Here is a 16,622-nt window from a genome sequence, read left to right as displayed (position 1 = left end):
TATGTCCCTTTTCACCTAACTGCTACAGCAAGTCCGTGGAACTCTTTATGGAGACCTCTTTGGTAAACAAGCATAGAAAGAGATGGTCTGCATATTGTAAAAGGATCGATTTCCCAGGAACTGGTGGAGGATGAAATCTTGGTGGAATACATGGGGGAAATAAGGGACCTCAATGAATCCTTGAGGCCTGACTATCCAGGTGTATTATTGATTGTTCCAAGTAAAAGCAAATGGATATTGGCTGCTGGAGTTCACAGAGATGCTGGAAAAGGCTGAACAGGTGTATAACAGCAAACCATTTGAGTCTGGTAAAACTTAGGTATTTGAATTTGGGACAACTGGGAAATGGGGAAAACTTGTTAATAGCTCTCAAGTCCTGGACAAGTCACCATCCTCTCCCGTTGGGTTTCCAGACTGGCAAAATCTGCCTGTTGCAGGGGCTGGAACAGGGAATGATTAACCCCTGGGCAAGGTGTGAGGCCTTGGATAGCCTAATGCTTTAATGGATATTGGGGCAACATAAGAATAGGTTTAGTCCTATCTGTGAATTTCTGTAGGCTCTGCACTTGTTATCCTCCCAATGTCAGAATTAGAAGTGGCCCACAGATTTTCAGGCATCTCAGTTAAAATAGGGGATTTTTGTTGGAAGTCTTCCTCATTTATATCAATGGAAGATCAGGTTCAGGTTGGTCAGGAAATTGTAGGGTGAGGTCTTATTAGAAGCAAAACTTATTGGCCCTTTAAATTTAGAAAGGAGGTCTCTACCTAATACATTGTGGCTATATCACAGAGCCAAAAAGAAGGCTTTTTAGTAAAAGGTCGCAAAGTCGTTTGTCCTGGTTTGAGGTAGAAATTCTGTCTAAACTTGATTAGATACCCCTAGTATATAAACTTTCTTTTCACTCTGAGGAATTTGATGTCCTATGAGAGTGGGGTTTAAAGTAGAAAGTGTAGGGGCACCTGGGTGGCTCAGTCAGTTGAGCATCTGACTGGCTCAGGTCATAATCTCGAGGTTTGTGGGTTCGAGCCCGTGTCAGGCTTTGTGCTGACAGCTCAGAGCCTGGAGCCTGCTTGGGATTCTGTGTTTCCCTCTCTCTCTGCCCCTCCCCCACTCACCCTCTGTCTCTGTCTCTCAAAAAATAATAAACATTAAAAAAAATAAATTTAAAATTTTTTTTTAAAAATTAAAAAATAGCATAGCCTCGGTAGCTATAGAATTTAGCAAAGTATACTTCATTAATTTTAGTTTCCCCTTGGATGTTCAAGGGTATTACTGGTAGGAGTTTCCCTGTCGGTTTTGGGAAGGGCCCCACATGGGAGCTCTCCCTTGGGAGCATTGAGGAATTTGTGTAGGAGCTTTCAGGACAGTTTCTCTAAAGTTTCGTAGTTAATTACAAGTGAGATAATGGCCCCCGGACCAGCCATTTGATGATGCACTTCTAGGAGGGTATGATATGGAAGACCCAGTAAAGGCCATTGGTTTGGCAGACTTCTGTTTATGATTTTGGTCCAAAGTCCTCTCAAAGTGTTTGGCTATGGTCACAAGTTCAGTCAGGCCAGTGGCCTCTCATCCTGTCTTTTTATTAACCCACGAATCTCAGGAAATAATCCATTTACAAATAGGGCAGCTTGAGCAGATTGTACGGAGTCAGAAGTGCCATAGAAGAACATTTCCAAACAGACTTCCGACTCTGCTATGGATTCATCTTTTATTTTCATAGTTGATGAATAGACCAACTAGTGCAGGCAGGGAAGACTCTAGGAATGGCTTTTAAAATATCAGTTGGTGAGGGCACCTGGGTTGTTCAGACCGTTTAGCAGCTGACTATTGATTTCGGCTCAGGTCATGATCTCACAGTTCGTGAGAATGAACCCCAAGTCAGGCTCTGCGGTGACAGTGTGGGACCTACTTGGGATTCTCTCTCTCCCTCTCTCTCTCTGCCCCTCCCCTGCTCATGCATGTGCACTCTGTCTCTCAAAATAAATAAGCATTTAAAAAAATATCAGTTGGTATATTTCCAGCTCTTTATGGTCCTTAAGAGAGCTATGCTGGTGACCTAGGACCCTGAATATCATCGTCCTTGGGATTATGCCATTCTACTTCCTGCATCCATTTTTGGCCTTCACAAGGTCCTGCCAACATACGTGGAAGCTGATAAATATAGCAGCCTGGGGTCATAGGCCCTGGTAAGGATTCTAAACTCTTCAAAAAAAAAACTTTGGGCTCTTCCCTGGCTTTAGGAAATTCTTTAGCTATGGCACTTAGTCTGGTCTTTGACCAAGGAATGAAATAGATCTGAGAAGGATCACTTGCAACCGCAGGTAGGTTTATTTTAAAAGGTAACTTTTAAATCTCTTCAGAGTGGAAAGGCAGTTTTGACAGAATTAGTAAAACAAGAGTACTATTGTAAAGAAGGATAGTGTGGGAGTCAGGTCATTTGTGACGTCTTTTATTTTAGGTACCTTTGTCTTTAATTTTTCCTTGACCTTTTGAAATGAATCTTTCAGTGAGGCTGTTTTGGAATTTTGAAGCCTTTTGGAAACCTACATATCAATTAAAATAGGTATCCCATTTTCATTTAATTCAGGAACCCTTTCAAGTACATCTCTTTTTTTTTTTTTTTAATTGAAGTATAGTTGAGGTACAATATTATATTAGTTTTAGGTGTTCGACATTTATATATAATACAAAGTGATCACCACAATTCATCTAGCTGTCTTCTGTCACCAAAGTTATTAAGTTATATTTCCTATGCCGTACATTGCATTTCTGGGTCTTGTACATGTGCTGCCAAAGCGAGCACTCTGTGTCTTATTTAATAGCCTGTAGTTGGTACCTTTTAATCTCCTCGCCTCTTACAACCACCAAACTGTTCTCTGTATCTTTGGGTCCATTTCTGTTTTGCTCATTTGGGTTTTTTTGTTTTGTTTTTGTTTTGTTTTAGATTCTACATATCAGTGAAATTATATGGTATTTGTCTTTCTCTGACTTATTTCACTTGGCATAATACCCTCTAGGTCTTCCCGTGTTGTCTTAAATGGCAAGATTTCATTCTTTTTTTGTGGCTGAGTCGTAGTTTATTTTATATAAATATATGTATGTATGTATGTATATACGTATATAAGCTTCATCTGTCCATGAACAGTTAGGTTGCTTTCATATCTTGGCTGTTGCAAATACTGCAGTGAACATAGGGGTGCATATATCTTTTCAAATTGGTCTTTTCATTTTCTTCACCTAAATACCCTGAAGTGGGATTACTGGGTCCTAGAGTAGTTCTGTTTTCCATAGTAGCTGTGCCATTTTACATTTCCACTGACAGTGCATGAAGGTTCCCTTTTCTACACATCCTCACCAATACTTGTTACTTCTTATCTTTTGAATATTAGCCATTCTGATGAGTGTGTGGTATCTCATTGTGGTTTTCACTTGAATTTTCCAATGATGAGTGATGTGAGCATCTTTCATGCATCTGTTGGCCATCTGTTTGTTGTCTTTGCAGAAGTGTCTGTTCAAGCCCTCTGCCCATTTCTTTCAGTTTATTTATTTTGAAAGAGCACGAGCACAAGCAAGGGAGGAGCAGAGTCAGAGGGAAAGAGAATCCCAAGCAGGCTGCATGCTGTCAGCGCAGAGGGGCTCTGACGAACTGTCAGACATGACTCGAGCTGAAACCAAGGGTTGGACATTTAAAACTAACTAAGCTACCGAGGCTCCCCTGCCCAATTTTTAATTTTATTTTTGCCTTCTTGCCCTTACCTAAGGAGACCAATCCAAAAAAAATATTCCTATGTTTTTTGGTAGCTGTTTTATGACTTCTGGTCTAACATTTAAGTCTTTGATCAATTTTGAGTATATTTTTGTATATATGGTGTAAGAAAGTGCTCCAGTTTATTCTTTGGCATGTAGTGTCCAGGTTTCCCAGACCATATATTAAAGAGACCATCTTTTTCTTATTGTATATTCTTGCCTCCTTTGTCAAATATTGACTGTACAAGCATGGGTTTATTTCTGGACTGTCCTGTGCCATTGATCTATGTGTCTGTTTTTGTGCCAGTACAATGCTGTATTGATTACTGTAGCTTTGTAATATAGTTGGAAATCAGGGAGTGTAATACCTCTAGCTTTGTTCTTTCTCAACATTGCTTTGGCCATTTGGGGTCTTTTGTGGTTCCATACAATTTTAGGACTATTTATTCTTGTAAAATGCTGTTGGTATTTTGGTAGGGACTGCACTGAATCTATGGATTCCTCTGGGAATGCATTTATTTGGGTCATCTTCGATTTCTTTCATCATTGTCTTAGTTTTCAGAGTATAGATCTTTCACCTCCTTGGTTAAATTTATTCCTAGGTGTTTAATTCTTTTTGATGCAATTGTAAATGGTATTTTCTTAATTTTTCTTTCTTACAGTTCATTATTAATGAACAGATTAACGTGTATTAATTTTGTATCCAGCAACTTGAATGAATTCATTTATTATAATACTTTCTTGGTGGAGTCTTTAGAGTTTTCTATATCCTGTTGCCTGTAAATAGAGACAGTTTTACTTCTCTTCTAATTTGGATGTCTTTCCTTTTGCTTATCTGATGTGGCTAGGACTTCCAACCCTATGTTGAATAAAAGTGGCAGGAGGCATCATAGTCTTGTTCCTGATCTAATCTTCTCTAGTGTATATATATATATTTTTTTTTTCATTTCATTTAGTGTATTCTTCAGCTCTGATTGGTTCTTGATTATATTTTCTGTCTGAAGTTCTGAAGTTCTCATTGTTCATCCATTCTTCTCCCTACTTTGGTGAGCATCTTTATGACCATCAGCTCTTTCTCTGGTAGATTGTTTACCTCCATCTTCTTTATTTCTTTTTCTAAGATTTTGTCTTGTTCTTTTCTTTGGAACATACTCCTTTGTCTCACTTTGCCTTTCTGTTTCCACGTATTTGTTCTATTAAGTAGATCAGTTATATCTCCCAGTCTTGAAGAAGTGGCTTTATGCCAGAGGTATCCTCTGGGGCCCAGTAGTGCCAACTCCCCTGGTCACCCAGGCCATGTGCCCTGGGGATGTCCCCTGCATGGGCTGCATGCACCCTCCTGTTATGACTGGCCTGCAGTTTATGTTAACTCACTGGTGTGCAAGGCAGTTCTCTGGTGCAGCTGGCTGTGGGCAGGGCAGCCTTCGGGTGCTGCTGTCTACAAAGTCCAGCTGTAGCTGTTGCGGGCACTAGGGCAGGGGCGCTCATGGGGAGCTCGAGTGCCAGACAAGGCAGCCCACTGGGTGTGGCGTGGCAAGAGGTCACTGGGGAAAGGTTCTGGTGCTGGCTGAGGCTGCCAGCCAGGTGTGGCAGAGTCAGGTATGTTTCTTAAATGAGTGATCTTCTCTACTTGTCCACATAAGGGCCATTTTAAGCCTGGGCTCTGGGTTGTTTTTAGGAAGATTTTGCTATTGTTGTAGATATTACCTCAGGTACCATAGTTGTTAGATATAAAATAAGCACATGTGCCAGAAGGTGGTACACTTGACTTAGAGTTTAAGATGCCCCTTAGCTAAGGCTTTGGATTTCTCTGAGCCAGTCTAAATACCTACACGGGATGTACCACTGGGTTGGGGGTTGGTGTTTTACAATGTAGCTCATTGGATAGAAGTTGGTGGGTGACCACCTGTCCATCCAACCCATACCATGACCGGTTTATCCTATCACAGGAGTCTTCTTGAGGTGGCAAGCGCTCTAAAATACTCGTGTCCACCAATTTTTCAGGCTATTTGGCTTCAAAGATCCTCATTAGCAATAGTTTTTATCTACACAAAAGACGACAAACACACACCTTAACATAACAGCAGGAACCACGAAATGTTTACTGCAGACTGGCCAAGAGAAGGCCGTATGTACCACCAGCGATTCCCAGCATGGACTCAACCAGTAAACTCCAGTAAATGGGGATTATGGACTGGAAAGAGATTGCAGATAACTGGGGAACTGCAGATTGAACCAAGGGCTGGGGAGTTAGGTTCTGAATGGAACATTCTGCTGTCTCAAGGTGACCAGCTGAGCCCTGGACTAGAGAGCCAGTTAGACCAGGAGCTTAAGTCAGACCCTCAGCCCTCAGAAATGGCGAAAAGATCATGAACTCAAAAATGGATTTGTGATTATCACGCCTGTGGCTTTCATGGTCCCTAAATGCTGTCAGAAGTTTGCTTCAGCTCCTGGCACCTACTACCCAGTCTGTTAAAAATTTATTCAGTGATTCATGAATCACGTAGCAAGTTCTCTACAATAGAAGGGCACTCTGGAGAGGTGTAGAAAAGGAAAGGGTTTTTTTAAGGCAGAAAGGCAGCTGAAGGAAATTATTAACAAAGAATGCATCGTTTCATGCGTGGTCACCCTCCTGAGGAGAACAGAAAGACCCATCGGGCAGATTACCTCCTAGTACTAACCAAGTAATTTCAAGTTGACTGGTTAAATAAAGGTTACATTCCTGGAGGGTTGACACTCAACTGGTTTGGGTAAGTATTAAGTCTAGGTTTGTTGATGTAGGGTTTAGCACAAGTGACTCCATTCTGGGCCTGCTGTCTCCTCTTTAATACCGCAAAGCAGACTTTGATTAGTAAGGCTGAAGACCATCTTAAGAGCACATTCTAACCTGATCTCCCTAGCTCCATCTCTCCACCCCATCTCTAGACTCTGCTACTGGGATGGCTTTTCTAAAGGACAGCCTTGATTGTGTTACTTCCCTGCTTAAGAGCCTCCCGCTGCTTCCCACCACCTGCTGCTGTTTACAGAACAAGTGGGCAGCTTTCTGTCCATGCCGTTTTCTATGTGGTTGCCACCCTTGTCTGAAAGCTGGATTTGGGGAAACCTTACTACCCCATGTTCTTCCTTCCAGTACTCCTGTTATCCTTTTGATCCAGAACTTTTTACTTCTGTCGCCTTCCTCCTTTCACCATGTGTGAGCCTGTCTTCAGCACTCCTACTTCAAATGCTGGTGCTTCTTTCCTTTCACTCCACGGATGTGCAGTGAAGACTAAATGAGTTCATTTACGTATGGTATCAACATTCTAACCAAGAAGAATTTTGAACCTGTTATAGTCCTCAACGCATAAGCTGTGTTTAATTTTTGTCCTTGTGTGTATTAGCCTGTAAATTTCTTCAGATGAGTTAAGAATTCTTAGATATCGTTTATAGTTTCCATTCCTGACCTGCTTCTCAGAAGTAGTCTTGGGAAGTAACTACTAAATGCTCAAAGTATTTGACCATCACTTGGAAGGGCTCTGTAAATACCAAACATGATACTCAGAAGCCTTCATCTGCATTAGTTTTTGTCATTCTCTTTAGGTGCCGAACGCACAGTCCAACCAGCTTTGACTCCCGTGTCCCCTGAAGTAATAGAATAAAACTTTGTGATCCTTATCACATTCTGTATGCCTCACAGAAACCATTTTTGTTCTTCCTTCCAGAGAGGTGCCAGTAATCTGACGTGGCGGTCTGATGTCTTGGTGGAGTATCAAGGAGAAGGCCGTAATGTCACCGACCCAACATGTCCTTCCCTGAGTCCCGGAGTATCTGTGAGTTGGCTTAGATGGTTTTCTTACCAATAGCATAGCAAGGCATTGGTTCAGACATGTCAGGTACTAAAACCCCAAATCTGAGTCTTGCTCCTCTTTCACTGGACTTTGTCACTTGGCTGTGGAGATTAGTAGATGAAAAGTAAATTCAGTAGTCCTGAAAATGATGCTTCTGATCTATTGGCAGAATGTGCTCCTTGAATTCTTGCCGTTTTTATAACAAGTGCATGTATCTGCCCATATTCTTATCTATACCTCTTCCCAATAGCAGTACCATTTTTTTTATTAGGGAAGCTATCTATCAGTGGCACTCAGTAGAGAAGTGGGGTTGCCACAGTTCTGTGTAACTGCCATCATAAGTGTCTTGCATTGGTGGCGGTCAGGCTGGTGACGGAGGTGGTAAGAGCACGTTGGCTTCACTTTGGAGAGTGGGAAATAGGAGAGTCAACTCTAGATAGAAGCCTAATACCAACGTGTAAGGATGTAGTGAAGAACCGACCAGAAGTTGGTAAGGAAAACATGAAAAAATAACTTACCTGCAACTGGTTCCACAAAGCTCATTTAGCCTTTTTATCCAAGTGTTTAGGGCGAGCGTTCTTTAATATACCATAGACACGACTCACAGGAGATTGATTCTGTCTCCTTACCATCTGTCCCACCCATTTTCCAGTCGCTCACTACCACGAATTCTCGGCAGGAGATTAGCAGACAGGGATGGCAAGAGTACGAACAGAACTACCACCAACACATGTTCCTTAGGTTGGCCAAAAGAAACAAAGCCCCATATCTATTGATTTGCTTCTCCATGGAAGGTTGCCTGATTTCGGTCTAGTTGTAGGTCTGGCTTGAGCCAACTTGGTTGCCCCTGTAGGCTGGTGTTACGTATTAGAAGAACTGTTTTCGTTTAACTCTTTAAATCTCCCTACAGCAATGCTTCCCAGACTGTGTCTGTGAAGATGCTTACAATAACACCTATGCCTGTGTGAGGACCATGTCAACACAGTGGAATTTACAGTATTGTGAGTTTGACGACCAGGAGGTAAGAAGGTCCCCACTTCCCCCACCCCCTTGTGTCTCGTGCCAGTGCTTTGTTGGCTGGACCTGGTAGCAGAAGAGCAAGTCCAAGGATGTTCCCCGGGGAAGATAGGTTTCTTATCTGTACTTCCATTCAGGCTTCCTTCAGTGAAGAACATGGAATCCACGAGGCCATACTGCGCCTCTGTAACTGTGATCTTTCCGGATGGGATTCTCTCCACGCCTACCACCACCCAAACACCCTTTAAATGCACAGTCCACTTTTTCAGATTGTTGCATGCCTGGTCTGTTTGTTTCTCTGATAGTTTGGGGTCAGAGTAAGACACCTCGACTTCTGTGGAGCTGTAAGGAGTTTGGGACATTTCCTAGAAGGCTTACTGGCAGCCAGCTTGTTCAGAAACTTCTGTCCCCACAACAGCACAGTCCAGAGCTGCTCATTTAAATAGATGAGCAGTGGGGGGCAGGACCAGGAGTTTCCATCCTCATAAGAAGGTGGCTTTTAGGGGCACCTGGGTAGCTCAGTCAGTTAAGTGTCTGACTTTGGTCCGGTCACGACCTCGCAGTTTGTGGATTTGAGCCCCGCCTGACTCAGGCTCTGTGCTGAGAGCCGGGACCTGCCTCAGATTCTGTGTCTCCCTCTCACTCTGCCTCTCCCCTGCTTGCACTCTGTCTCTCTTTCAAAATAAAAACATTTAAAAAAAAAAAGGCAAGGTGGTTTTTAGCCAGCACAGATCAGTGTGGGTTGTCTGAGGATCTCCTGCACTGCAGTCCCTTGTGCTTTCACACTCTATCTGCCTGTGCTCACCTGCCTCATCTGGCATCCCACATCTTGCCACGGGGAGCCGAGGCTCATTGTGTTTCTCAGAAATGGACTTGCTCACCATTTGTAGCTCCCGAGCACTTTGAAATAAGCTCTGTTGCCTATTGTCCAAAGCCCATTCTTGTTTCTCCTTCCCCCATGATGTTTATCTGTCATCTTCCTAGCCTATCACTTAACTCCACTTAGGAGAACACAGTACAGAGTGGGGGGGATGGTGATATTAAATAGAGCTAATGTTAGAAACAATAGGGTTAGATCCTTCCCCACTTGGGAAGACATCCAACACTGCTTTTAAAACAGGAAACTTTAGCATCTGTACAGCACGAGTGACTGTACTTTCAGATCTGTTCTCATTTGAATCTTAACAGTTCTAAGGCAGAAACCTTCAAATGTCAACTCTCACTTCTATGACAATATTACTGTTAAGTCTAGTTTCTGAGACTCGCTCTTTGAGGGTCCTCCCTTCTGTTCTGCTTTTATTACATAAGGTCATAAATGTCCCCTCCTGCCTCTGCTTGAAGCCCCAGGGTGTGCCAGAGGCTCCTCTCCAGCATGGGCCACAGACCTGAAGCATTTTAACATAGTCTCATGTATACCCATGGGCTCTTTTAGGATCTTGAGACCAGAAAATGTTCTCCTGGGCGCTGCTCTTCCCTTCCCACTTAGAAATAATTCACACGAGGGGCACCTGGGTGGGTCGGTCAGTTAAGCGTCCAACTTCAGCTCAGGTCATGATCTCACTGTTTGAGAGCTCACTTTTCAGTGAGTTCAGGCCCCCTCATCGGGCTCTGCGCTCACAGCTCAGAGCCTGGAGCCTGCTTCGGATTCTGTATGTTCCTCTGTCTCTGCCCCTCCCCCGCTCACGCTCGCTCTCTCTCTGAAAAGTAAACATTTTTTAAAAAACTCACATGAGGAATATTTCAAATATAATGCTTGCTCTTCTCTTTCCTCCATCGTCATTCTTGTAGGTGTTTGTGGAAGTCTACAACCTGACTGCAGACCCAGACCAAATCACAAACATTGCTAAAAGTATAGACCCAGAGCTTTTGGGGAAAATGAACTACCGGCTAATGATGTTACAGTCCTGTTCTGGACCAACCTGTCGCACTCCAGGTGTTTTTGACCCGGGGTAAGTTCCCATTTTCTTCGATGGCTTTGTCAGGCTTTGTCAAGCTGTCGGTGGCAGTCGTGTGTGCTTGAAGGCAGAGGAAGCCTGAGGGGTCCTTTTGGCTTTGAGCTAAGCTGTGTTTCTTGTTCTTCTGCTTTGTAGTAGGAGTACTGTGTGTTAGTGCATTTGCCTGTTGTGCTGGGGAAATGAGCCCTTTGAAACTTCTGCTCTGTGGTGCCAGTAGCTGCTTTAGCTGGAGGCCTAGCCCTACTCCCTGCCACATGGGGCTCTTCTTCCTCCCCTTCCTCCTGTGACTCTTTTCATGGTACCCACTTGATTGCACTGGTGACAGATGGAGTTTCTTTAAAGTGAGCTGACCACCTGCTACCTGTCTCCCTAGCGCCTCCAAGAGGTTATGCCTTCATTTCATTTCTCAGAAACCCTGATTAGAGGAACTTGAATGCTTGCCAGTAAACTTAGTAGGCTGAACACACAAAATAAATTAGAAGGTACAGACTTCAAATGTTTAAATATATAATATGAAGGCAGAAAAGGTTATCACCTACTAAGCGGGCTCTGTCCCTCCCACTCATTCCTCTGGAACAGTTACCCTTCACCAGTGACGTGGGGTCTCAGCACACCATGCATTTCAGCTGCATGTAGCAAGAAACCTGTCATTTTGGGTTTAAGATTATGAAATTTAAAGTTGAATTTTCACCAGGAAAGGATTATTTTAGTTCTTACATTGATTGTAGGAGAAATGGGAGATTGATGTCCTAAGCTGATGGAAAGGAGTAATTTGAGTAGTAACTTAATTATTTAGCCAGCCTTCTGTGAAATATTTTCAGTACACATTAGAGAGTAATATATGTGAATGAGTAGAGATACTGGATAATAGACTTCTGATGAAAGAAATGTAATACTTTTGCTTGTAAATACGGTATACACACTTGTAAATTCTAAATCCATGTCGGTCAGGAGCTCTTCTGCAAGATAGTGAAATGCATCCTCACTTACAACCAGTTCCTTGAAGCAGGAAGGAAGTTCAGTCTCTAAAGTAAAAGGCACAAAACTTTTAGTTGACACATGCTGATTTTGCAGTTTCCAACAACTGTGCTCAGAATGTTTTATCAAATCAAATTAGATGTCTAGGGGCACCTGGCTGGCTTAGGAGGTAGAGCATGTAACTCTTCATATTGGGGTCATGAGTTCAAGCCCCATGTTGGGTATAGAGATAACTGGAAAAAAAAAAAAAAGTAAAATCTTGGTAAAAAATAACTTCAGATGTTTATAGCAGTCTCTGGATGACTTATGAACTTAGATGATGGATTTAATCTTTTATCTTTTAATGTTTATTTTTGAGAGCGAGCACAAGTGGGAGGTGGGCAAAGAGAGAGGGAAACACAGCATCTGAAGCAGGCTCCAACCCACGAACCATGAGATCATGACCCGAGCCGAACTCGGATGCTTAACCGACTGAACCACCCAGGTGTCCCATCCTCTATTTAAATCTTGAATGGAGAGTCAGGACTTAACACCTCTTGAAGTACGGTGTTTGGCCAAACAGTCCCTGACCGTGCTGCTTCTGGAGCGTGGACCTGCTGTGCTGGCAGCTGGTTGGCCAATACGGCAGATTCCTTCGGTCTTCTGAGCATCAGCCCGTAAGTGTTAGGACTTAACCATAGAATTTCCATATAGTCTTTAGAGCCCAGAGGTAAATGTGCCCAAGGGTCACCCTGTTAGGACTGATAGGCAAGATCTGACTCCCAGGCAGGCTTTGTTTTGTAACTGTAATTTAATTGTCTTGTTCACATTCTAAGAAGCTTATAACCAAGACTCTAGATGCTGGCTTTACTAATGTCAGCCCCAGCTATTTAAACTTTTTAAATTCCTTATCAATAGCATATTCCTTCCCACCAAACATTTAGGCTTATACACTCTCTGAAAATGGAGGTCAGCAGACTAGGTCCTCAGGCCCAATCCAGCCACCACCCTTTGCAAATAGCCACATTCATTTACATACAGCAACAGAGTTGAGACATAGTTAGGACAGGGACTGTATGGCCTGCCCTTGTTCTAAAATAATGCTAAGTAAGAATGAGTTTATCCCTAAAGATTGCAGGTAAAAGGAAAATATAACATTATTTCTAGCCTGCCTGTGTAAAATGTCTTTGCAAACTACCCTCTTTAGTTTTACCACCCAGGGGAAAGTAAATGCTGACTGGTAACGTGACACTGGGCCGACTGATATTATGTGCCAGACATATTACGTGAATTGAATTCCCTTACGATTTTATTGGTAGCTAGAGAGGTTAACGACTTACCTGAGTTCATAATGAGCCAGACGGAAACGTCTGTCTGAGGTGCACACCTGTGCTCTTGCCTGCTGGTCTGTGTGAACTGTGAGAGAAGGAAGGGCTCTGAAGCTGCTGGTCAGGCTCCGACAGGGGCTAGCCTCTGCCATTAGTTACTTTACACCTTAGGGAGTCCTCCTCCCCCTCAAAAACCAGCTCAAATCTTGTCTCCTCCTAATGCCTCTCAAGATTATTTTACATCATTTTGTGCTTGCTTGCTTGTGATGGGAATGCTCTTAATTAGTAAGTTCTTCTGTTTTGTACTACATACTTTGCCACGAGATTCCTTTCTGGGGACTTAATTGTTCCTTTTATCTTCCTTCCTGCCATCCTTTCCACCGAACATTCTGAATGAGGAACATGGCGGCTAACTGGAGTTGATGTAACATCCTTTTTCTTTTTTTCCTCCTCAGATACAGGTTTGACCCTCGTCTCATGTTCAACAATCATGGCAGTGTCAGGACTCGAAGGTTTTCAAAACATCCTCTGTAGCGACCTCTGCAGTTGGGTCCCAGCACACCTCTGTCTGATGAAGTGATTGTAGTAGGTTTCTGTAGCTAGTCCTCAAGACCACGCCTTGAAGAGTTTCTGGACTGGCTCTAAGTCCTGTTTGAAAAAGCAACCCAATCAGCTGACTTCCTTGTGCAATGTGTTAAACTGTGAACTCCGCCCACACGTCAGGAATGGCTGTCCCTTCATTCACCTAATAACCAATGCTCCTGAGGTCTTTGTCCTCACCCACACCCTTTCTGTCCTGGGGTCACAGTTCTTGATTATTCCCCATGTGGTCATAGTCTGAATTACTTGCTTGGGGGCAGAGGGGTGGTTTACAGCTTAACCACTTCACTATCAAAAATACCAACATCACATGGCTTGAAGAATAACCCTCAGAGCTGAATCATCAGAGCAAGAACAAGTACCGCCATTTTCAGATTAGTAGAAATACAGTGTGTATAATACCCATCACAATGTGATAAGGTCACAAGTTCAAAACCTGTCAGCCAAGCACGTTCGTGTTGTTTTGGTTTTTTTGTTGTTGTTACTTTTTATGCATTCTGGCTGATGCTACACTTAAATAGAACAGTTTTTGGTACAGGCTAATAATTCGAGGTAGTTCTAAAAGTGAAAGCCGTGGACTTCCTGGTGGCTGCTAACCACATGGAGTACCAGTCAACAGAGGTATCAAGGGAATGTTTCTTCTCCTGATAATTACTCCTCTGAGATCCCAAAAACAAAATGGCTTAGGTATCCTATCCTAATATTTCTCAGTAGAGGAAAAGAACTTCCAAGGGTTGGTGAAGGTTGCATTTTCTGAGGGCCTTCTACCTTCTATAGACGGGGCTCTTGGGTGGACAGGTTGAAGGGCTATTGTTGGGATTTAGTAAGTGCCTGTCTAGCAGGGAGCCTGGGTTTCAATTTTGACTCTCTGCATTTTGTGGACATTGTGTTCATTTGTTACAGTTTTTACAAAGTTCCAATTGCTTTACCCTACCTTGTTCCCTTTTAGAGAAGTTCTTCTGGAGGGTTTGGAGTCTTGCATAATTTGAGCCGCATTCACTGTTCCCCCTGGCAAAGCCAGACCTTGTTGAGGTTTCCTGTATAGAACACCTACATTTGTATGTTTCTGGGCTCAAAGACCAATCCCGTTTCTACTGTTTTCTTCACAAGAAAGTTATCTGTGGTGGGACAGCAGGGGGAAGAGGAAGAGCTGTGGTTTATAACCTGTTCAACTCAGGCATTAGTGATTTTAGCTTTATGTAAGGTCTTAGGTTGAGCTTTAAGCACTTTGTAAGACATGGCTGTAAACAACTTCTCTATCAACTCTAGAGAGCCATGTTGGGTTAATAGCCATTGGGTTTATTCCTTTACCTCATGCAATCCCAGTAACTGTGGTGGTATTTAGAGGTGAAAGAGGCAAGTGAAAGAACACCTCTGCTGTGAATGTTTTAGGGAAAGAAATTCTAAATATTTTGTAACTAAAAGCAAACTACACTGTTAAATATGGGTATTAGCTTTATTCTACACTTTGATTCTTAACATTAATCAGTCAACTTCTACCTTAATGAAAGTTGACCATAGTTATTCCCGAATAAAAAGACACCAATACTTACCAGGTCTTATATTGTGATGTCCTGTTATTCAATTTTAGGTTGCTGGTTCCTGAGAGCAGGTAAAGTTGTAAGAGCAACACAAGTCAGCTGCCCATAGTGTCCCTGCCACACTGTTCTTACATTCAGCGATTTCTGTTTGGGTGGGGGGATCAGGTGCCCTCCCTGTGTACCTCTCCTATATGTGGTACACTTCCCACTAACCTTGGAGTGGCCTATAATTTCACTTTCTCTTAGACTGGCTTCATTCTGGATCTGTGCTAAAATCATCTTTTGTGAAGAGGCCTCAGTTTATATAGCCTAGCAGACAACAAAATGCACTGAACTTTTCAGAATGTATATGTACAAGGAACCCACTGCAAGAGGTTTGGCTTGTTTCTCTCTTAATTGTATGAATTTGAATTTTGATTATTTTCTCTTTTAAAGAAGGCCAGGTCTGGACTGGTTGGTACCCTTCAGAGTAGAAAACTAACCCTTAGGAGGGATCCAAGGCCATAGGAATGAATCGAGATTCTGCCTTACAAAATTTCCTATTACAGAGGTCTCCCTTAAATACAAAGTGGGGAACCCCTTTTTGAGTATCTCTGAATTTGACCAATGGTACTGTTACAAAGTACGTTTTTAATTCACGATACTGTTTTTGTACAAAATCGTAACAGTAGCCATGGAAGTCATAGCCTCATCTGTGAGAAACATTCTTAAATTTATTTTTACCATCTAAATTAAATATTAGTACTTTAAAGCACTAAAGAAGGATTTCTCCAGGGTCCTTATTAAGAGGAAGCAAAGGGTACTTCTGATCCACCAGTGACCTAGGTGGGAATATTTGGGTTTTCTACTTACACCACCACTTGGGTCCCACACTGAGTGTTGTGAATTCCTGCGTTTGCATCTTCTGTTCCCAGAAGTTATTCTGCCGTGGCTTTGTGTCATCTCGAGTCACCTGACTTAGAAAGTGCCCTTCCAAAGACCCTGTTCACTGCTGCACTTTTCAATGAATTAAAATTTATTTCTGTTCTAGTGGGAAATGTGTCCTTTGTTTTAGTCCACAAGTAATTTTGACAAGAGTTTTTTTCTTTGTCATGCTGGTTAATGTTGTCATCACTCACCTAGGACTGGAGAATGAGCCGTTTCCTCTCTAGGTGCTGTAGTCTCTACCTCGAAAGCTGTTTTTACATGTGATCTGCTGACCAGTACCCCTGAACGAGCACCCCTAAATGAAAAAAGTCTTTGTGCATTTACGGCTTTGCAGGAAAAAAAAATCTTGGCAGGCTTTAAATTAGATAAAACTAAGCTTAATTTCCAGGGTACTTTCCCTTGATGTCCAGTCATGTGATCCACTGCCCTAAACAAAGAAGGACTTTTTTTTTTTTTACATTCATTTTTGACAGAGACAGAGCACTCGTCGGGGAGGGACAGAGAGAGGGAGACACAGATTCCAAAGCAAGCTGCAGGCTCCAGCCTCTGAGCTATCAGCACAGAGCCCCACGAGGGTCTCGAACTCACAAACCGTGAGCTCATGACCTGAGCCAAGTCAGATGCTTAATTGTGCCACCCAGGCGCCCCATTAAGGACTTTATACAGGTGTTGACAAACATTCACTTAAAGGGAGGTCTCTGTCATAACTACTTAACCAGTGC

General features: G+C 42.7%; 1 protein-coding gene across 1 annotated transcript in view; it reads left to right on the top strand.

Moving 5' to 3' along the window:
* Positions 1-15,998, top strand: part of GNS (glucosamine (N-acetyl)-6-sulfatase) — a 55,200-nt gene extending 39,202 nt beyond the window's left edge. The window contains exons 11-14 of the mRNA XM_007082215.3: positions 7,450-7,557; positions 8,486-8,596; positions 10,381-10,541; positions 13,288-15,998. Of these exons, the coding sequence (XP_007082277.1) occupies positions 7,450-7,557; positions 8,486-8,596; positions 10,381-10,541; positions 13,288-13,366 (459 nt within the window). The 3' untranslated portion in view covers positions 13,367-15,998. The remainder of the gene's footprint in view (positions 1-7,449; positions 7,558-8,485; positions 8,597-10,380; positions 10,542-13,287) is intronic.
* The last annotated feature ends 624 nt before the right edge of the window (positions 15,999-16,622 follow it).

Source organism: Panthera tigris, chromosome B4 (assembly GCF_018350195.1).
Source record: "Panthera tigris isolate Pti1 chromosome B4, P.tigris_Pti1_mat1.1, whole genome shotgun sequence".
In the NCBI taxonomy this organism is placed as follows: Eukaryota; Metazoa; Chordata; class Mammalia; order Carnivora; family Felidae; genus Panthera; species Panthera tigris.
Note: the sequence above shows the minus strand (reverse complement) of the source record. Positions and strands in the feature narration are given on the sequence as shown.